Source organism: Rhincodon typus, chromosome 24 (genome assembly GCF_021869965.1).
Source record: "Rhincodon typus isolate 14 chromosome 24, sRhiTyp1.1, whole genome shotgun sequence".
In the NCBI taxonomy this organism is placed as follows: domain Eukaryota; kingdom Metazoa; phylum Chordata; class Chondrichthyes; order Orectolobiformes; family Rhincodontidae; genus Rhincodon; species Rhincodon typus.
The window spans coordinates 21338701-21362440 of NC_063355.1; the positions used below are offsets into that span (position 1 = coordinate 21338701).

The 23740-nt window shown below is 38.2% G+C and overlaps 1 protein-coding gene across 3 annotated transcripts in view; it reads left to right on the forward strand.

Annotated features, from left to right (window-relative positions):
* si:dkeyp-14d3.1 (transmembrane protein 132D) overlaps nt 1–23740 on the forward strand; it is a 909489-nt gene that overhangs the window by 855303 nt on the left and 30446 nt on the right. For all 3 annotated transcript variants that reach the window (XM_048611779.1, XM_048611782.1, XM_048611780.1), the window contains 2 exons: nt 8116–8389; nt 16629–16820. In XM_048611779.1, coding sequence (XP_048467736.1) covers nt 8116–8389; nt 16629–16820 — 466 coding nt within the window. The remainder of the gene's footprint in view (nt 1–8115; nt 8390–16628; nt 16821–23740) is intronic.

The following is a 23740-nucleotide window of genomic DNA, read 5'->3' on the forward strand; positions in this document are numbered from 1 at the left end:
TTCAGAAATTCAAAAGTAAAAAAAATTGTAAAAAATTAAAAAATAAAGAAATAAAAATATCAGAATAACAGTGCTTCCACTATAATATAACCAGAAAAAAAGAGAAATTTTTAAGAAAAGAGAGTTTAAGACAAAGTCCACCTAGTCCCTTTCACATCTCTGGGCTCGAGAACTTGACCTCACCCCCTTGCATTGGAATCCCATGCCAGACAGGCCAAAACGCTGAAGAAAAGGCTGCATGGAGTCACAGACTGACTGAAACTACCACAGAAAGACCCATGCTGACACTGACAAAAACACCACTAAAGCCGCCTAAAGGAATCCCAGGCCACAGCAGATCAAACGTGCTACCACAAAGACACTGCAGAAGCCTCAAGGGAAACCCGGGCCATTCAAATCCCAGGCCTGGACCCACCTCGGCTTTAGCTGCTGCTGAAGCAGCCACGAGGAAGGTTGGGCTCATCTATAGGACGCCAAAGAGTTACCTCACTGTAGGACAAAGTATAAATCAAGAAATTAATCAATTAATCCTACCTTATGACATATTACAAGATGTAAAATAGCATGTTCCTGGGTACATTTTGCAATGTACTGCTCTAAGAAACAGTCCCTGATGCACTCTACAAATTTGTCTTCCATACCACCCTTAGTCATTTGATTTTTCCACTGAATATGCAGATTATAATCATCATAACAACTGTAGTGTCTTTCTTACACACTTCCATTATTTCTCCATTTATACTTTATCCTACAGTGATGCAACTCTTTGGGGTTCTATAGGTGACTCCTACTCTTTATTTCCAAACAGACTGATTCCACATTATGATCTATTTCACCTATGTAACTACGCATTATTGCACCAATACACTCATTTATTAACAAAGCTAACACACCTCCCATTCCTTTTGGCCTGTTCTTCTGAAATGTCAAATACATGAGGTGGCACAGTGACTCAGTGGTTAGCACTGCTGCCTCGGGCAACTGTCTGTGTGGAGTTTGCGCATTCTCTCCATAGCTGTGTGGGTTTCTTCCAGGTGCTCCCATTTCCTCCCAAAGTCCAAAGTTGTGTGGGCTGGGTAGATTGGCCATGCTAAATTTCCAATAGTGTCCAACGATGTGCAGGCTAGGTGGGTTAGCCATGGAAAATGCAGGGTTACAGGGATAAGGTAGGGTGTGTCTGGGTGAGATGCTCTTCAAAGAGTTGGTATGGACTCGATGGGTCAAATGGCCTGCTTCCAAACTGTAGGGATTCTATGACTCTTGAATATTGAGATATAACTACTTCTCTGCATTAGCACTATAGTCATAGATACTTATTTCTGATGGTGCTTCCACGTGACTTTTTTTAACAATACATGCATTCAAATAAGGAGCCTTAAACTATAACTTTTCTCCATTATTACTTTCTCTGGTTCTAATTTCAGTTGATTAGGGATTATTTTGGCAATAAGCAAAATGTAAGAAAAAACAGATGACTTTGAGAAACAGATGCAAACATTTTAATAAAAGTAAAGGGCCAGAGATTTATGAAGTGTGCTTCAGTTCAGTTAATCATATTATGCTTTATTGGACCCATGGGCTATAGACCTCAAAGTGAATGGCTGTAAGAGTGGTATGGCATTATCGTTTTCTATTGCCTATTAATTAAGTTCAGTTGAAATGGTATTGAAGATGGAGAGCAGAATAATAAAAACATCATCGCCCCTTAATACCTCACATCTACTCCAAGCTATTTCCTTATTTCAGCAAACATAAAAAAGGGGTGTTATTATTTTTAGTGAATGGATACTTTATATCAAATCATTCAGGCAATATTTTAAATTAAAATTAGAGTTGTAATGTTCCATCTCCAGTCTCAATGCTTTAGAACCAAGTCATTTTAGGATTTTGGAAATTTCTGGTTATAGCATGATGTCAATGTCTAACCACACCGGTGAACATTACATTTCCAGATATTTGTCTTAGGCATAAAGCAGTGATAAGATATTTCATAGCAATAATAATTTTTTTTCTTGATCCAATTATTTGATCTTGTGAGTTTCCACTCCCAAAATACTGTATTAAAATGATGCTTTGAGTTGCTTGGGTCTGTTCAAAGATTTCTATGGATAACTGGTGTCTCTGAACAATAGATTTCTGGACACTGTCATGTAGGTGGCTAAAACATATTGACTACACATTCAGCCTAGCCAAGAAAACCAGACAGTTACAGTACACATAGAGATAACAAGGTGTAGAGCTGGATGAACACAGCAGGCCAAGCAGCATCAGAGGAGCAGGAAAGCTGACGTTTCGGGTCTGGACCCTTCTTCAGAAATTCTGAATTTTCTGAATGAAATTCTTCATTTTTGAAGAAGGGTCCAGACCTGAAAGGTCAGCTTTCCTGCTCCTCTGATGCTGCTTGGCCTGCTGTGTTCATCCAGCTCTACACCTTGTTGTCTCAGATTCTCCAGCATCGACAGTTCCTACTATCTCAGTTACAGTACACATGTTCCCTTAGAAAATATTGTGGTGATATTATTTCTGAAAGAATGTTTTGGTGGAGACTCTTGACTTCTTGGATTACATCAATTTTCAAGGATAAATGCTGTCATAAAATTTTGTAATTATACATATAATTAATGTCTCGCGGTAATAAAAGATAACAGGTTGTACCTCTTTGCTATTACCAAATGTGGGCATTTCTCCTGTGTGGTGGGGCATTGCAGATGTGACTCTTCAGGTGTCACATTTCAACTGATAATTTATTGATCCTAATCTTAAAACTCTTTTACAAGTGTTTGCAGTCTGCATGAAACTTCTAGTTGTTGTATTTTGTTTCAATATTTCACCATTATGAAATATGTGGTCGTACTTATGTGTTTGTGTCCTGTCCAATTATCCCATAGCATCAAATGTTCTGGAAATTACACATAGATTTGACTAGTTTTGTACAGTTCCATGGGAAGTTGACACATCTCAAGTGAAGCTATGAAATAGAGGCAAAAAGCCTGTTCTTGTGATGTCTTTACTTAACATCAGTGACTTTCTTCTCCAGACAGAAGCCAGTAGTTGTCAAACAACTGCCAAGTTATAAATACTGGTTAACAATTTGAGTCTGATCTCCTTATCATGTGCCATGATGTTATGATGCTAATTGACAAGGTGCAATGAGATCCCTACATCCATCACCATCTTTGCTTTACCTAACATTTAACCCTCAGTCTACACCACAAATAAAGCATTGTGTTTGGTAAGTCATTAAGAACCTGCTTGTACTATGTCCAAATTGATATTTATCCACATGTAGTCATCTTCCTCTAGCTCCATGCTGGGCAAACCATCCAATTACTTTTCCCTCACAAATCTGTCTCTGCACTAAACTCAAGCTTTGTCTTGCGTTCTGAGGTGAATAGTGTTGTCAGTATTTTCTCTGCTTAAGGTGCAGGCCTGAATTATATTTATCCCCATTGCCGTCTTCACTCAGTGAGCTGCAGTTGTCTCTGTCCAGTCCTAAACAGAACCGCCGATTGTCTGTTTCTGTGAACAAAAACACACGCTACTAATTAATCCAAAACACCCTGCCTAACTCCCACAGCCCATCTCCAAGTTAACATCATCTACCTGGGATATTTCAAGCAGAAGTAAAAATCACCTTTTAACTTCAAAACAACTCTATTTTCTTTATGACTTAAATGAATGAATTTATATCTTAAAGAATATATTTGGCCTCTCTCCAAATTAACTGGTCCCACCAAGGATCTCCTTTGTTTACAGATAAGACTTTAGCTTCTTTCCATCTTGGACCTGCATAAAAAATCTATTTTTTTTATTAAGTGTAGATCCCTTTGCTTTATCATAATGTTTATGTTTACTCTTTTTCTACTTCTGACTTTATTAAGTGAGCACTAAATTGGAATTACCCTTGGTCTGTTTGATTTGCATTTCTTCAGGATTGGTTACCATTTTTACAGTCAGAGGCTCCCATTTATCTTACATTTAACACTTTAATCCCCAAACTAAAAGCTATAATCCCAAATCTAGAAGTTCAAACTATAAAATGCGTGAATTAAGGTATCAGATGTTTGCAACGCTGTTCCTTATCCAAGGGGTATTGATGATGAAATGTGCCTGTCAGAAGGCAGGCTTTTCTCTCCCTCTCAGGATGCTGAGTATTGTATCAATTCTCCCCAAAACCTCATATCTTATTTATATTACAGTGCTGTTCCTGGGAAGTGCTTTTAAAGACACCATGAGATTCCACTGTTTGTTCTATTTTCAATCAGCTTCATCCCTATTATCAAGTAAACATTTGTACTTAACATCTTCCAGTTCATAATTGGATGTTCAAAATGTGATTCTTTTCTGCATTAATTTTGATCTTATTCTTTTGTGCTTACTGTTGGAATTTAGAGTTTTTAAACAGTAACTCACTCACTATCAGGGAGTTAGATTTTCCCAAAATGTAATTAAAAGTTAGAAGGGCTATGCAGATAAGGCTGGAGAAAGGGACTAGCTGGATATCTCTTTTGGGGGCTGGTACAGACACAATGGGTCAAATGGTTTCCTTCTGTACTGTAAAATTCTATGGAAAACATAATTACAAACCTTTATTGTATTTTTATGCAGGAATTGGAGACTAAGTTGATTATGGTGTGAGGCAACACCAAGGATTTAATTTGATTGAGAGTTCTGATCAAAGCATAAAACACAGGATCATTTAATATTGCCATTAATAGATGTGGGTCATTTATTAATAAAGGTTTTTACCACAAGCCACATGCACTCTCTCAGCCAGTGTGATAGCTAGTTTAGTTTAATCAACCTACTAATATCTTCACATATGATTCAATTATGCTCCGGCTCTCAGCTTTAAAACTTGCATATAGGAAAATGAAAGAAGTTGCAAGATCGCAATTTGTGTCTGGCATTCAAAGCTGTCATAATCTGAGACAGTTTAGTGTGAGATGTTCCTTAGCATTGGCAATCCCTTAATTACACAATTTAACTCCCATTGCGAAATGTATCTAGAAGGACCACTAGGCATTGTTACAAATCAGAGAGGCCTGATCACCTAAAGTTGCTCAAGACTGTCAGCATGAACAGGCCTACATGAGAAAGTGGAACTGTGCTATGTGGCCCATTGATTTGTAGCACTGAGGTTTTCCATAAGAGTTGTACAGAGAGAAAGAAAATTGGAAATAAAAATAGGTCTTTTTATATTTTTAGTTCTATACAATATAATATTGAGACCACGAGTTGGGGTTGAGAGAGTGGAATAGCTGAATAGATTTTTCAAGCAGACATAAACTCAGACATAAAGCAACAAATAACCTCTGTCCATGTTGCATGAATCTATGATTCTAACTATGATTTTGAAGTAAAGAGACCTAAAAAAAAATCCAGCTGTAATTTCATTACTGAGTAGACACAGAACAATAGTAATAACAGTTGTAAGTGAACAATGATGCTGAGAGAAAGAATCACTAACAATGGAATAAGATTTTTTCCACTGAGGCTTTCTGAGCATACAAATATAGAATTAGAATTAGGAATTAATGGGCCATTCAGCCTCTCAAGATGCTCCAGCATTCAATAGATTCAATCCACATTGCCACCCACCCTCAATAACATTTCAATTCTTTGCTTAGCAAGATGTACCACTGCCTGAATAATATGCAAGGACTCCATTTCCACACCTTTTGAGAAAGAATTCAAAAGACTCAAGACCTCTAAGAAAAAACAATTTTACCTAATCTCTGTTTGAAAATGGGTGAAGCCTGATTTTTAAGCTGTTACTGTAATTCTAGATTCACCCAGAAGAGGAGATATCCTCTCCACATCTACCTTGTCAATACCCTTCAGGATCTTTTATGTTTCAGTAAAATTGCCACTTACTCATCTAAATACCAGGGAATACAAGCTTAACCTGTCCTACATTTCCTTCTAAGATAACCTGCCCACTCCCCATACGAGTCCAGTAAACCTTCTCAGAACCACCTCCTGATAGCTATAATCCTAAACATTTAATCATTTAAATCTTTCTTAAATAAAGTGACCAATATTGTGCACAAGACTTCAGATGAATTCTTACTGGTGACCTGTGTTACTGAAGCATAACCTCCCTATTTTTGATTTCAATTCCTCTCATTATAAATGATAATATTCTGTTACATTTCTGAGTTAATTTTCGTACCTGCAGACTAATCTTTTGCTAAGTATTACATCAAGGAGTGCTAGCAAAACTGACATCAGTGGAAATCAGGAGAAAACTGTCCACTGGTTGGAGTCATACCTGGCAAATAGGATGATTGTTGTTGTTGGAGGTCAGTTACCTCAGCTCCAGGGTATCTGTGCAGGACTTCCTCAGGATAGCGTCCTAGGTCCAACCATCTTCAGCTCCTTCATCAATGACCTTCCCTCCATCATAAGGCCAGAAATAGGGATGTTTGTTGATGATTGCACAATGTCCAGCATCATTCATTACTCAGATATTAAAGCAGTCCATGTGCAAATGCAGCAAGACCTGGACAATATCCAAGCTTGGTGTGACAAGTGGCAAGTAACATTAACATAATTCAAGTGCCTGACCATTTCCCCTTGACAATCAATGGCATTGTTAACGCTGCATCCCCAACTATCAACATCTTGAGAGTTACCATTGACCAGAAACTGATCTGGACGAGTCATATGCATACAGTTGCTACGATATCAGGTCAGAGGCTAGGAATCCTTTGGCAAGTGACTCACTTTCTGACTCCCCAAAGCCTGTTCACCATCTACAAGTCACATGTAAGGATTGTGAAGGAATACTGAGGGGTCACTAGACTCAAAACATTAACTTTGTTGTCTCTCTGTAGATGCTGCCAGACCTGCTGAGTTTCTCCTGCCATTTCTGTTTTTGTTTCAGATTTCCAGCATCTGCAGTTCTTTGTTTTATTTTGTTGTTGTGATGGAATTGTCTCCATTTGCCTGGATGAGTATACCTTATTCAAGAATCTAGACACCAGGATAAAGCAACCCCCTTCCGCTAGTAACCTATCCATTACCTTCAACATTCACTGCCTTAACCACTGATGCACGTTGTCATCGATGTGTAGTAAATACAAGATGCACTGCAGCTTTCCAAGAGTATCTTCCAAACCTGCAATCTCTACCACCTTGAAAGACAAGGACAGCACATTTCATGGAATCACCCACACCTGTAAGTTCCCTTTCAAGCCACATATCATCCAGACTTGGAGCAAAAATAGGAGGCGGAGTCTGAAAAATTCATTGCCTTCGCCCAATATTCAACCTGAAATTATCTAACTAGTTCCCTTTGAGCACTATCTCACAATTGGAAAGTTTCTGCTATCATGGTGAAGTTGTGCAGATCAGAAAGGTGACTGGTGTAATATATGGAATCATGTTAACACAGTGAGATGTATTTCTATGAAGCTGTAATGCATCTTAGTGCTTATTTCTAGGTAAAATAAGGGAGATTTAGGTCTCAGGTACCTCATCTGGGTGCGTTTGGAATCAATTCCCATTAGTAACACTCCTCATCTTGGCATGTCTAAGAAAAACCCTGTAAAAGGTCTCATTTCCATAGTTAAATAAGTAAAACAAATCAGCCAGCAGAAGCTCAAATTTACCATTTATACATATATCCTATACTGCTTTTACACCCTGTCCTCGAGCAAACCAAATAATCTTGTACTAAATCTGTAAGACAAATTGCATTTTTTTTTCATTTTCCCTGGTATCAACATGAATTAATTCCAAGGCGATTTTACTGATGATGTAGCTGAAAGCACTTAAGAGGAAATATTGTCCATTCTATTTCAAAACATGCTGCGCTGTTTATGTGCATTAAATACTTTTGAGAGTGACCAGATAATAATTGATTAACTCTGTGCCTGTTACAACACACGTTTCACGTGGAGCTTTTAAATCAGATGCCAATGAAATATTTCACCAAGAATTCTGAGATTTCACATTGATAAAGACAAGTGGTCGATGCTTGTGAATTGAATAATTTCAGCTACCAATAGAGCTAAAAATCCTATGTCCTGTACTACCTGTTGAATGTGTACATGACTATGAACTGTAATGCTGCAAGCCAGGAAAATTTATGCCAATGTTTTTTGGTAGGCCAACGCGAGACAGTGATGACGAGGATGATGATGACAAAAAAGGGAGAGGATGTACTCTTCAGTACCAACGTGCTATGGTGAGGGTCCTTACGCAGTTTGTAGCGGAAACCTCAGACCTAGGTGGGCAGCTAGCCTATATGTTAGGCAGTGACTGGCAGGTGGACATTACAGAGCTGGTGACCGACTTCCTGAAAATGGACAACCCACAAATCGCCAAGCTGGAGAACGGAAGGATCCTGAGTGGGCAGGAGCTTGGAATGGCCACGATTCAGGTATGTTCTGCCTTTCTGAGTAGATGTAATAACTGTTCTGTATGACTGAGCCTTGCACTGCTCCTGCCTGCCCTCTGGAGTGTATTGCTTCTAAAGCAGCCTCAGTTTGCAACAGAGGAACTGCTCTTAGAAAGTTCAAGGCAATCTGCTGCGGAACGAGGTACTAATGTATTCAAAACATTGCCCTTTATATTGTTGCACGGACACGTGGTTCCCGAGAGGTAAATGACAACTCCCGAAGAATAATAATTAGCTAGTCACTGAATGATAGCGCAGCCATTGTAAAAAGGTCATTTCGATTAGATTAACAAAGTAAATCTGTTGTTTTCTTTTAAGCAGTGCAAATTCATTTTCATTTGTATTAACTAATCAGTTGTCAGAATGACTAAAAGGTTGTATAGCATTCGGTCACATTTTCACAGGTGAATTAACAGCAAATTAATTTACAGATGCTATTTTTCTTTCAATTGTTTCAGCAGTTTTGTTCTGTCATTTCTGTGCCTTGTTGCTGGGACCTGTCCCCCACAGGGCTGCTGTCAATTTATCAAGAAAAATGGGTGCCATCTGCTGGGTGTGTTTGGACAGAAGAGGGCCCTGACAGATTGTTGTTCTCTCTAAGACAGAACACTTTCTTGCAACATGGTATTTGGTATCTATCAGCCCAGTCTTTAATTGTTTGAGTCAAAAATTGATTAGTTTGCAAATTCGAAACTGATCATCCAACCTTCCCCTATTTGTCATTGATCAGTTGAGGTTTATTCAGCTAAATTTTCACTTATAGCAAAAATTTTGAAATTAATGTCCACTACCTAGAGCAATATTCTTGGCCTTGTGCTACCAAATAATTTTTACGGAGGCTGTTCAGGGACAGACAACATTGGCTTTGTTTAAAAAACAGCTTCACATGGCATCATCTTGCCACATGGCTGAAAGAGAGACCAAGAACATGTGACATTACGTCACTTCTTGTGATGATGCATACCGACTTACCCAGTTGGTTGGCTCAGTAGGTTAGATAGCTGATTTGTAATACAAATTGACACCAACAGCATGAGTTAAATTCCCACACCAGCCGAGGTTACCATGAAGGAGTCTCCTCTCAACCTCTTCCCTCACCTGAGCTGTGGTAATCCTCAAGTTACATCAACTCTCTAATGAGAGAGCAGCAGTATGGTCCTTTACCATGCCTTTGTAGTGTTTTATTAGTACATCACGCTGTCATATTTCATATCTTAACTCCACTTCCCATGAAGAACATTAACTTATATGGTTATCTAAGATAAAAGAGGAAGTTCACAGTGGAATACCTTATTCCAGATTTTCAATGCACTTTATTTTTGTCTTCAATTCAATTGAAGAATTAAGTCTAATATTTAATAACTTTGATAAAATAAATGAGACATATGTCATTCGAATTCATTGCACCACTGACTGGAATGATACTTGTTTTTACTTTTAATTCTACACACAAGTTACAAATTGTTCTTGGTGTAGGAAGAATGTTCATGAAAATTTGCTTGGTTCAGTCCTTCTGAAATGCTATACATAGTCTTTAGAACATATGAATTTCCCAACAATTTTCACAGTGATTAGACTGTGCATTTGTCAGAAAACACTTCCCAAAAGTGAAGGAGGAAATCTTGATTGAAGAATTATCATAATCAGCTGCTTTTCACTACTGGTGATTTACTGCAGATCAACATTTGCAGAAGTTTGGAAGCAAGTCAACTTGCTTCCCACTTGACAATAGACAAAAGAATAATCATTTCAGGGTCTTTTATTTCAGTTTACATTTCCCATTGTTTCTTTAAGCCGAATAGTAATGTCTAAATGTAGACCAGCAATATCTCATTGTTCTGCCTTGAATATTCTAAACAAATTGTTGAAAGGGGGTTATTGTGGAAGATTTGTTGGAAAAGCTAAATTTGCAATAACTTATCAATGTCAAGCTGAATCTCCAAATCTCAGCATTCGTCTCAAAGCTACTGTGTAATGTTGTGTTAGACATGATTTATGACATATATCTGATGGCATTGAAACCACTAGTCGCAGGAACTCTTCTGGCCTTAAAGATTAAAACAAACAATGTTGAATGACACTTCTACAGAATATTACTCTCTCTGCCTCCAGGCCAACAGGGAATTTAGGGTTATGTTTGTGTAGTAATATATCTGCCAGAGAAATCAGCCAGGACCACACAAAAAAAATTGTTCAACACACCACTAAGTCTGTGAGAGAAAACTGGCATTTCAGAGCTTTTAAATGCTGGTTCAGAATTAATGGATCCATTCTGCAGGAAAAATAGCTTTAGATCAGTCTGTCTATTGCAAGAAATGCAGTGAGTACATTCCTGAGGGATTGCTTATAAACAGCAAAGGCTGTTGGCCTTTCTCTTATTGAATGTCTCAACTAAGCTCCTTAAGGAATCTCACTCAAACTGTTAGTGACAGTTGCAAAGTGCAACCATTGTGTATCCAATGCAACATTTATAAGATAGGGTCACGTTGAACTGAAGCTTGAAACTATTTTCAAGGTGGAGAATAAAAGCTAATTATAAATAATATATTGGTGAACAAAATGGATTCCACTTGTCTTATTTTCACTGTGTAAAAGTCTTTTTATTTATTTGACCACCAGAATTCATGATAGAACTGTACATAGATTGTTTTCTTTTATATAAAAGAAAGTTACATCTAAAGGAAAAGTAAGATATGAGATCTTGCAGCATTGAATAAATAAGCTTCACCCATATATTGAAGAACTGAAGAACATCATGTTTTCCTCTACACTTAGTCATTCTAGTATTTAAAGAATTGTTCAACACATCATGTTTATTTTGAAGGATAATAGGAACTGCAGATGCTGGAGAATCTGAGATAACAAGGTGTAGAGCTGAATGAACACAGCAGGCCAAGCAGCATCAGAGGAGCAGGAAGGCTGACGTTTCGGGCCTAGACCCTTCTTCAGAAATGTGTTCATCCAGCTCTACACCTTGTTATCTCTATGTTTATTTTGAATGTGTTTTTCACATGTCCAAAGAAGTGAAGGCTGAAAGGTGCCAAAGTTAATTGTGCTGTTTGCATTTGTATCGAGTTTAGCATCTAGGAAAGGTCCAGGCTCGCCAGAGGCAAAGTAAGCACTACACCCCAATCCCCCAACATGCTGCAAGTACAACTTTAAAAGGGAGATTGCTGCATCTGTGTAATTTATTGCCCGATTGCTGACGAATCATTTTCTGAAGGTGAAAGGTTAGCATCAGTGCGAAGCAATTGTAATGTATATACAGTACCAACCTTGCCACATCAATCTATTGACCTGGGCTGCAATGAAGTACAGCAACACTCCATAGAGAATGGAGTCTCACATCACTTGGGATTGACATCTCATAGACATTTTCTGCATCTGTTCTTAAAGAGCACATATCGTAAAATTGTGCATGTGCAACATATGGTTTGTAACGTTTGGATTACTAGATGAAAAATCAAAAGCTCAGTCCCTTTTCTGTTAATCACTGCCATCAGGTGAGAATTCACATCAAAAGTACAGCGGTGGAAAATTACCCTGGACTGTAGGCCCAGTATAACATTGAAATTGCATTATAAGGATGTATATGTTGCACAACCAGAACTTTAGCTTTCCGTAATTTAAATGTTTAGAGAATAGTTTTGTGCCTTCACACTGTAAACAGAAATTAGATTTCTAACTGTTTGAGACAGACCAAACGTGTAATTAGACTCAGACAAACAAAGAGTTTCTTTCTCAGGACCGTAAGAACGTAAGGAACAGGAACAGGGCCTTTGAGCCTGCTGTAGCTGATCTCTGATCTACCTTCATGCCCACTCCCCATATGCCCTGATTCCCTGCGAAGAAAAATCTATCTGTCTCAGCATTAAATGTATTCAACGATTGAGCATCACAATCCTCTGGCTAGAAAATTTCAAAGATTCTCTGAATGAAGAAAGTAATATTCATATCAGTCCTAAATGACCAACCTCATATCTTGACATTGTGCTGTTCGAGATTCCTGTGCCTGCAAAAATAACTTTTTATTATCTACACTGTGAAGCACCTTTAGAAACTTTTCAATGAGATTGCCTCTAATTCTTCTAAACTCCAGACTATGGGCACATTTTAGTCAACTTCTCATCATGGCATAACCCTGTCATCCCAGGAAACTATCTAGTGGACTTTCACTGTGACTCCTCTACAGCAATCCATCCTTTCTAATTATGTAGTCTCGCCAAAGCCTGACACAATTGTAGGAAGACATGTTTATTTTTGTACTTCTTTCCCCTTATAATGAAGGCCAACTTGCCATTCGCCTTTCTAATTCCTTGTGGTACCTGTCTGTTAACTTTCTGCATTCCTTATGGGAGTACTTCGAAGTCCTTCTGAACACCGTCAATATTTAAAAACTTCACACCTTTCAAAAGATGTTCTGCTCTTTTAGCCACACTACCAAAGTGCATAACCTCATGTTTCCCCACCAAAGTTCCAGGATGTACAAACACAAGGCTGCCTGGATGGAAATGAATTGCAGCTCCACATTTGAGTTTGAATTTAACAGCATAAGTGCACCCTGATTGAAAATAATGAACTAATGGTAATAATTGCCCAGGTTGTGAGGATAGTGCAGAGATAGAATGGGACTTGTTAGTGGACAGATCCTAGATGGGCCAAAGGCATTCAACTGTACTGCCTTATGATTTGGGGAAACAAAATAAATTTGGGAGGATGCAGTAATGGGTAAATGGGAAATTGTAGGGAGTAGGAGGACAATTTGGTATTTACACAGGAGGTTGGAGAAGTTTGATAAGTTCAATCAGCCAGTAACAACTGTATATTTGCTGTCAACAAGGACAAATAGGGGCAGTGTTACAGAGTTGTAGGAACCAGTCTTAGGGAAGGATGGATAACCTCTAACAAATATGGCCTGGGAGAAGTACTGGGATTCATTTCTAAAGATATAGTATTGAAAAGTAGATTATTTTTAAACTCACATAGAACTGTGTTTAGATCATAATTAGAACTAGAACTGAGCACTGTCCTCTGACATTACAAAATGTTATGAAGCGGACCAAGCCCCCTCAAAATATATTAAGAAGATAGCTTAAATCCTAACTTCTTTCGTATTTTAAAAGTAAGTGTAAGGTGTTGCATTCCAGATGCAATTCAATTGGTCAAACTACTTGATTTTAAGGAAAATATACTTTTGTGTTTACACTCCAGTTAAAATACAGACAAAATTGACAGAAAAGAATTGGCTGAACTGTAACTTTATTGAAATGTTTAACAAAATATTATATATGGGTAACTACAATTAATTAACTGTTCCAATATAGTAACATCCCATAAACACACCCTTGGCAAAAGCAAATTCAGTAAAATAGATTGTCTCACATACAATTGTAGCAGCAGGAAGAGAACTCTAGCTTTTTGATGTAACAGAGAGAGGAATAAGAGCTTCCAAATCCAGCTTCAAGACCCCAGCAACTGCTGAAAGTTAAAACTAAAAATTCTGATTCTGTGGGAGCTTCACCCCACCCATTCAGGCTGCTTCTATTGTTCCAACCTTAAAAAGAAACCCCAAGGCCTCACTAGCTATTTACTTTATTGGCTTTGAGCAGACTGCTCAGTACCTCTGACTCAACTTTTCTTCATAAAACAAAAGGACAAAATACACCTCTAAAAGCCATAGTATTGTCACAAAAATAACATGTATTGGACCATTGAAGAAAGTAAAAAAAAACACCATTTAAAATGTCAGAATTGAGAGCATACAGCTATCAGAAAGAACTTAATATGTTTAAGCTCATTTCTTCAGACAAGAAGACTGACATGACTTGATGGCGATCTTTAAGATTGTACTGTGGTTAGCTAGGGAAGTCATAGATGTGTTTCCCCATGTAGAAAAGAAAAAACAAAAGAACAAATCCAGAAGGAAGTTCAGAAAAAAACACTTTGTTTACTTCATTGATGTAAATTTGGAGTTCATTATGGAGTAATGAAGATAAATAGCACAGTTCCATTTAAGAAGAAACTAGATAGGTACAGGGGAATTTACAGAAGTTGAATATTGATGGAATGTGATGTAATTATGTGGGAGGACGCTTACACAGATGTCAAAGCCTTTTATTGACCGAGACGCTATATAGATGTACTCAAAATTTAGGGCACCAGTCAAAACTATTGTTGTTCAGCATTATAAAGGAATGAAATAATCACAATCTCAGTGTGTACAACTTCAGTATAGATTGTTAAGGATTTTTGAGAATGATGGATTGATGGTTCCCCTTGCTCGAGGTCTATGATCTAGACTTGGTTGTTTGGACATTCCATGGAAATTTAGAATGAATACAGTGACATGGATTATCAAAGGACCCAACACAAGAGACATTGTTTGGATTAATCTGGAGGAGCCCTCCAGTGTGCACAGTCGAAGGTATGAAAGACATTCCCAGAGGTTATACCCAGTGCTGATGTGCTCCCCAGTAAAGTGCACATGCCAAAACCTGAAAAGGGAGATTAAACGTATTAGTCAGAACAGGACTTTTGCTTTTGGCAGGTCGGAGGGAATACATTGGCAGAATCCAGTATAATCAAAGTCCATCTCATTAAACAATATCTGAACTTGAAAGCCTGCAACTGGTAAAATCAAAGACGATAACTTGACAGTAAACTGAAGCCCCATTGTGCGATTTTTGAAAATCAACTGAAACAACACAGCATGAATCCCAAAAGAAAACAACAACTTTTTTAAAAAATCTAAAAAGTCTTTATTCACTTCCATAGGCCACAATGCATTGTACCCAATAGGATTATGTTCAACTGATCTGAAAAGAACACCATACTGCTGAAGAATCACTAATGTAAAGTGTGCAGTTTTTAATCTTCTTTCTGGAAATTAATAATGTCTATCACCTAATAATAAGCTACAAATAGCATTTTTAGTTTACAAGAATTAGGCAAGAATTTCAGATCATTGTTTTGACAATGTAAAGCAAATATTTGCCTTTTTCGCAGATCATCTTATAACTCACTTGTTGAACTATGATTAGATTCTCCAGGCTGCTCATAATCTCACTTTGGACTTTCCAGAATTTCTAGCTTCTGCTCAGTTTTGGAAATTAATCCATGTAATGAGCCATGGGGGCATCTGAGAAGTACCAACATTTACAACAGGGAAACACTGAAATGTTAAAAAAAACCCCAGCTACTATAATAACTCAATTAAGCATCCAACGATGACAATGATGCCTTATATACACATTAAGATTGTCCTATTCATAAGAATGTGTGTTCCACCAAATGTCAGCCTTATCTATTTTGTGTTGCTTATATCCTGGAAAGTTTACATCCTTCTTAGTGAGTGTTTAGTTACTTGTGTTCAGGAAGTGCACTGCCATCTTCAGCACTGTTGGTAAAGAGTATCAACTCATCCAACTATGCACGGGCAAAATGAAAGCTGAAATAGTTCCTTGTTAAAACATCCAGTTGCTTTTTTTATCATCTAACACTGTTTGAGGAACCCTTGTCCTATGTAAGGGTCCCAAGTCAGGTTACACTGCCTGACATTGGTCTCCACAAAATCCTGAGTCCTTATTGTTCTGCCACACAGCAATTAGAAGTACTACTGACAGAGCACAGTTAATGTTGCATCATGACTATCTGCAATATTGCATTCATATCATTTCCAGGAGTTTGAATGTTAGATTATGAATGGGTAAGAATTCATGCACTTTGAATGTAAATTGGGAAGCTTTGCAAGTCCTTCCTGCTTGTCTGTAGCACTCCTTTCACAATGACATAACTTTCCATGGACATAATACATTATCTCACTGAACACGAGCAATACTAAAGGAAATTAACTCATTATTTAGATTTGATTAAGAGTAGTGCTATCATATAACATCAATGGGTCTGCATTACCCCGTCCATAATTACAACTATAAAAGAGATTTTGTATCCATTCAAGTTCACTCTCTCATAGTCGAGCTTCAATTTGTAAGTAACTAATGTGCTAACATCTTTGTAACTGCAGTTGTTAAAATATTTAACATAAATTAGCAACAGGATAATAGCATTCAAGGCATTCACCAAACTAGTGGTGGTTAAGAATATGGCTTTCTACTTTGGTAATTGTGATTAGGCAATGGAAAGGGCAATTAAAATTTGCTTTGACGCTATGCAGGAAATTGAAGTAATATGTATTTAGGTTTGGAATTTCTTCATTTCAAAGGTACTGTCCCCGCTTTCTGATTCAATCCTGGCTGAAAAGACAATAACGGTGATTGAGGAGAAGGTGTCTGTCACGGACCTTGGAATCCAATTAGTGGCCGGACTTTCCCTCTCCTTCCAACTAAGTGCTGCCAGCAGCCGCGTCATCATTGCAACAGCAACAGCAAAAGAACATCTTCGCACTTTGAAACAGGTACTCATTCTGAATTTCAGTTTCATGCTGTCTCCATTCATTGCAGCCTACTCCTGGTCAACTCATCTCCCTCAGAAAACTTATATGTCTTTGCCCTTTTTATCTATTGTGCAGGGAGGCCAGCAGTGAGCAGGAGTACAAAGGAGGCAGTAATACAGTCATACTGGGTTGTCTGCACTATCCATTTCCAAGCCAGTTTTAAAGTGCTGTTTTTAGAGGTCTGGTAGTGGATTATAAACCTGATTTCCCAACTTGTGATGACGTCAACCAGAGAAGGTCCATGGGGGAATAGAGAAGAATTAAAGTAGATTATGAAAAGGAAGTGCAAGTAAAAGGAAACTGAAATCAATAGTACTCATTAAATTAACTAGAAGCAAAAATCATGATTGCGATCCTTTTAGTTTGATAGCGATTACAATTTTTGTGGAATTGAATTTAAAGTGATTGCTTTTAGTTTGTGACCTGCCTGTCACAAGAGATACCATTATACCATAAATTGTGAAGTTGGAAACAAATTCTTTTCTTAAAAAAGTTTCTTCTACACATGCAAAGAGAAATATTAATGGTGATACCAAAAAAATTTATTGAATGAATTTGACTGTTGCTTTATAGTCATATTTTGGATTATGAGAGCAATTAGAAATACAGATGGTTAGTCAATGTAGCAGCAATTTCAGATGCAAATGGGTAATGCGTAGGATCAATTTTTGTATGATTTCTATAATTTCATCATTGGTAAAACATCGGCATTGTGTATTGATAATAAAAGATCAAACCAATGAAGATGACAGACGTGAGCTTGCAATGATTTACTTTTGCCTGAGTGAAGGATCAAGTGGAACTTGCTGTATTTGTAAGATATTGTACTTAAACTATGAAAGAGAGAAATATTGGAGTCGAGGGATAGTTTTGACTTTGGTGATACTGTAAAATGTGTAATATTATTCAGCTGCCTGTTAGACATTGTTTCCAACTGCATTCCCATTGACTTCAAATCAGGAAGGGTACATAATAAATGACTGATATACTATAGACAAAGTCCAAATTAACTCTTCCTGCCCCAAGAGGATTTTATGTGGTATGCAGGTCCTATTCCAAAAGCCATAAATTCTACTGTGGTTGCCAATTTTACTATTTGTTTATAGATGGTGAAATAAAATTATTCTTTTCGAACGTAAAAATAAGCTAAATTCAGCTGCTCATTAATTCTGCAGCTTATACCTGCTGTTGCCTGAAAAAAAATCTATTTTAAACAGTACCTTGAGAATGGCAGCTAATATTTTAGAATGTATTTTTAAGATGAAGATTGCATAGGGAAAGAAACAGCTATACTTTACCAAACAAGCCATTTGCCACGTGCAGTATTAACCTAGACCTACAATACTAGGTTCTGTCTACATTTTTTTTACTTTCTCTCTATCATATGTCTTTCCTATTATAGCCTGGGTCATTGTTAAAAGTTGATGGTACATACCATACAGGTGTTGCAGGTTTTTATACAGTTCTTCAAAAGTTATCCATTGAAATATGTGTTAGTATTCATTGGAGAGCTCTTTATAGTTTCTAAACTTTAGTGTTCTGGTCATGCTATATTTTAGCCTTGAGCATCCCTGAAAGTCTCATAGAATGAACTTTTCCAATATTACCACTTCGAATTGCATCGTAACCTGAAGCATATTCCACTTCATAAATGTGTTGAAGCATTGGCTGCAACTATTAGATATACCGAAAGCTGTGGAAGCTATTTATCCAGGAGATATATAACCTTGACTTTGTTTGAAACGCAGTCATTTTGCCTGTCACGCAAACCATACAATCATAAGATATAGGAGCATAATTAAACCATTCGGTCCATTGTGCCTGCCCTGCCATTTGATCACAGCTGATATGTTTCTCAACCCTATTCTCCTGCCTTTGATCTCCATACTAATCAAGAACTTATCCATCTCTGTATTAAATGCACTCAATGACTTGGCCTCGACAGCTTTCTGCCGCAATGAGTTCCACAGATGCACTACACTCTGACCAAAGAAATTCCTCCTCATATCAGTTCTAAGTGGTCGTCCCTTCAATCTGAGGCTGTGTCGTTGGGTCCTGGTCTCTCCAATACTGGAAACACCATCTCTATGGCCACTCTATCCAGGCTTGTCAGTGTTTTGTACGTTTCAATCAGATCCCCCTCTTATCCTTCTAAACTCCTTCAAGTACGGACCCAGAGTCATCAATCGCTCCTCATTTGACAAGCCTTTCATCCCCAGGATCATTCTCTTCTGGTCCCCTCCAACACTAGCACATCCTCCTTAGAAACGGTGCCCAAAAGTGTTCACAGTATCACAAGTGCGGTCTGTCAGAGCCTTATGCAGCCTCAGCAATACATCCCTGCTCTTGTATTCTAGCCCTGTTGAAATGAATGCTAACATTGCATTTGCCCTCTTAACTGCCAACCGAACCTGCACGTCAACTTTAAGATCCTGTACTACAATTCCCGAGAACTTTTGTGCTTCAGATTTCAGAAGCCTTTCCCCATATAGAAACTAGTCCACGCCTCTATTCTTCCTACCAAAGAGCATAACCTCATAATTTCCCACATTGCATTCCATCTGTGACTCACTTGTCCACCCTCCTCTTCTTTCTGCAGCCTCCCTGCTTCACTCCTATCTTTGTGTCATCTGCAAACCTAGCAAAAATACCTTCAGTTCCTTTGTCCAGATCATTAGTAGTAATATCCACTTTTGGTCATTGTCCTTTGGAACTGATAGTCACACTTTGATCAGAAGAACTGATCCATCCTTCATGAGACAAATTGCCAATTGCAACATTCTGATCTTCTTAGTTATATGATGTATAGTAATGAAATGTATCTAGTTCTTTGGTGTTTTCCAAAACTCCTTATTTTCTGCAGGTTAGTAACCTATACCAAGCAAACCCAAAGCTTGTACTTGAACATTCTGGTTCCTAGGTGTACAGTTTTTATTTTTTCATCTTTACCAATAACCTTTCATGGTCCCCTCTGTTCTTTAAGCCCCTGTATTTTATAAGGAACTGTGTTTCCCTGTTTGAAACTGGTTTCTAATGCCCTTGCATTATTTCTTAATACTCATCAAATTCTGTAAGAAACTTTGGCTTTTCTGAAAGAATTTCTGTGTCTTTGGAGTGCATTAAATTGCTCCAAAAAAGATAGAGTTGATTGTAGTCTCTTCCAAAGTTGGGGGCTCATTACATTAATCTCAGAGCTTTAGGATTCCTATAAAGATGAAGTAATATGGACTACATCCTCTGACTATCTGCAGCACTTATGTCCATGTTTCTCTTTGTTAAAATTCTTCTTTCATACAATTGCCTGCAGGTTTCATCTAGGTGGTCTTGCCATTCTAATAACATAGTGTCCTTAGTTTCCTGTAATACAGACAATTGCACTATTTGCACCATGAATGGTGCTGAATGCTTTGCAAGGAATATTTTCATGCTTCCAACATTTGTTCTAACAGTGTGTGTCTTCCTGTAAGTTTAGCTCCTGTCTATACTTGAAGTCTATCTAAGCTTGATACTTTGACACATAACATAAATGCCAGCGCACACTGAGAAATTTCCAGATGGACTATCTGTGGTCTTGCATACAATCTATTGAATTCCATTAGGTACTCTTCTATTGAATGAGTTTCCTTTTTTATTGAATTTGTCAAAATCTGACCACACCTCATACGCACTTTGGTAACTCATGTTTTTGTTTCATTTTATCCACGCAAGTTAATAATTTATCTAAACCTTCAGCTGTGTTCGAATAATCAATCCCAATTATGAAAGAAACATTCTTCCTTATCCTGCTTTCAGTGTAAGCCAAAGTGCCAAGGCCATACTTTGTTTCTTCTTCGCTAAGAAGGAACGCGAGTCCAAATGATTCCTTCACTCTTCCATTTGTCATAAGGTTTGCATTCAGGAATGAGTAATCATAACCCAATAATTTAGGTAATGATTTGGCTATGTCTCTGAAGTTTTCTCTTTGGTTGGAATAATGCTTAGTTTTCAATCTTTGACTTACAAACAGCTGGCCATTCTCTGCTACCACTGTTAAACACTGGAAGTTAAAGGTTGATAAGACAGAATCCAGACATATAATTTTCTGGTCAGAGTGCAATTCCAACTCTCATTGCCCCAACTCCAACACCACTGATTACTCTTTCCTCTTACATACCTATGGTCAAGTTCTCACCCACCCCACCCCCGAGATATTTTCTAATAAGAGATGTGTAATAACAGGTGGAACTTGAACCTGGGCCTCCTGGCTCAGAGGTACAGACATTACTACTGCACTACAACAGCCATTTCTCCCCCAATTACCCTCAATTAACATAAAGCCATCGACTGTTCCCAAATTCCACTTGACTTTAAGCATGCCTGGTCAGACCTTACTGGATGATCACAGCCGGGGCCACTGGGAACTATCCGATTTCTTAGATTAAATACAAACATTGTTGTTGGTTTGCCCAGGTTTGAGGAATGCATAGACACTCAACTACAAGGAACGCAATTTTTATTTGGTAAACATAAAGCTAACTTTGGGCAGGAGTTGTCCGTCATGTGATCCAATGTCACTTAATCAAACCTGCAGGATGACCAGAGTCAACAATCCTGGGTAGAAATTCTCTGAGTCGATTTGGAAAAGAAGAATGTGAAAATTCCAAGTTACATATAACTACTTAAACAGTCACATACATCAGTGATAATTTACTTCCCAGTAAAGGAAATGAAGGTCTTGTTCACTCGTTTTACGATCTCTAAAGTATCTTATAGTGAATACAGCACTGACATAAAGTGATGTTTGCAATTTTAATGGAGCATTTAATGACAGATCAGTACCTTGGGATATTACTAATGGCAGTTTGCTGATGTTTAGTTATTCAGTATATTGTATCCCTGACCTTTGCAGTTGAGCTGCGAGTAGCAGAAAAATAAAGAAGTATAAATTCTAAGCAACCAAGATGACAGGAGCATTCAAAAAATGATCTGTGCTGCCTGTTTATCAGTATTAGTTCCTCTGACACTGGTGCAGCTATACCCCAGCAAGGGGTTGTCACATCTTCAGGAGGAGATATCAGGTTAGATTAAATCTTATTTTTAAAAAACCTTTCTTTTAAATGGAGTGTGTCCTTTTAAGAGAAAGAAAAAGCCTGCGAGTCAGTTTTTTGAGGGGGTGGATATCAGAGGCAGAAAAATATTAGTCAATGAAAAGCATCACTGCTGAACAATTAATGAACACAAGAAGGTGTTGACTCATCCTCCCATTTTGCAGATTTTAATACCCAAAAAGCAGTGGCTTTGCAGATAAGAAGGCACTAATTTATCTTTGTTTGTTGATGTTAATTGGAAGAACCTGTCAAGGCTAGTAGGAGGGGATTTATTGATGCAGTGGTTGTGATTTATAGGAGAAGCCCATTAAAACTAACAGCAATAAAGTACACCTGAAGTTTGCAATATCATGCAGAACAAAGAAAGCAATTATACAACAGCAAATACTTTTAAGTTGCTGAATCTTTGGGAGTTTGCGTGCATGCAAATTCATGATTGAATTTTAATTTTTAGCTCTTTAAGATATATGCTCCAGGGCATGGGAAAATTGAACCATGTATATAAAGCATGCCTGATCCAATATCATGCATTTTATTATGTTAAAGGGAACACTCAAGGGAAAGTTCTTGTTGTTGTTGGTATCGCCCATTTTGCAAAAGGTATAATTAACCCTGTGAAGTGAGGATTGTATTAGGTATAACTGCATTGATAATCCCAGGGCCAAATATCCTGCCAGTCTCAACTTTAAAAAAAAACAAAAAAACTTCAAATGCAGGAAATCTAAAACAAAAACAGAAATTGCTGGAGAAGTTCAGCAGATCTAGCAGAGTCTGTGGAGAGAAAGCAGAGTTAAAGGTTTGGGTCCAGTGACCTTTCTTCAGAAATGATAGGGGCTAGGAAAAGGTGGTATATATGCTGCAGGTGGGTGTGGGGTGGGATGGCGTATGTGATAGGTGGATATGGAGCCCTGAGAGGGAGAGAACAGTAGTTAGGCAGACAAAGGAATGAATATTGTGAGCCAGGAATAAAGAAAAGCTGATAATAAGGACCATCAATGGGTGAAAATGGGTTGGCTGTAACTAAAGCAGCCCATGTCATGACAGGGCCTGAGTTGTCAACATGGGTAATGGACAGGAAAAAGGTGCTCAAGCCCTAAAATTGTTGAACTTGATATTAAGTCCTGAAGGATGCAGGGTCCCCAAGTGGAAAATGAGATGCTGTTTGTCCAGCTTGCACTGAGCTTCGCTGGAGTGCTGCAGCAAGCCTAAGACAGGGATGTTGGCCAAGGAACAGGGTGGTGTGTTAAACGGATAGGCATCAGGAAGCTCAGGATCATTTTTGTGGACAAAACGTAGGTGTTGCGCAAAACGGTCGCCCAGTCTGTGTTTCATCTCAATAATGTGGAGGATACCATACTGTGAGCAGCCAATACAGTAGACTACATTGAGTCAAGTGCAGGTAAATTGCTGCTTTACTTGCAAGGTGTGTCTGGAGCCTTGGATAAGAGGGAGGAAGTAAAGTGCTGCCACTTTCAGCAATTACATGGTAAAGTGCCATAGGGCTGTGAGGAGATGTTGGGAGTGCACCAAGGTGTTCCAGAGGGAGCAATCCCTGTGGAAGGTGGACAAGGGAGGGGAGGAGAATGGTGTCTGGTAGTGGCATCCTGCTGGAAGTGGTGGAAATGGTGGTTAATGATCCTCGGAATGTGGATGCTTGTGGGGTGGTAAATGAGGACCAGGTGGACCCTATCAGTATTATGGGAGTGAAGAGAAAGGGAGAGGGCAGAAGTGCACAAGATGGGTTGGACATTGCTGAGGGTCCTGTCAACCACCCAAGGTGGTGAATCCTTGGTT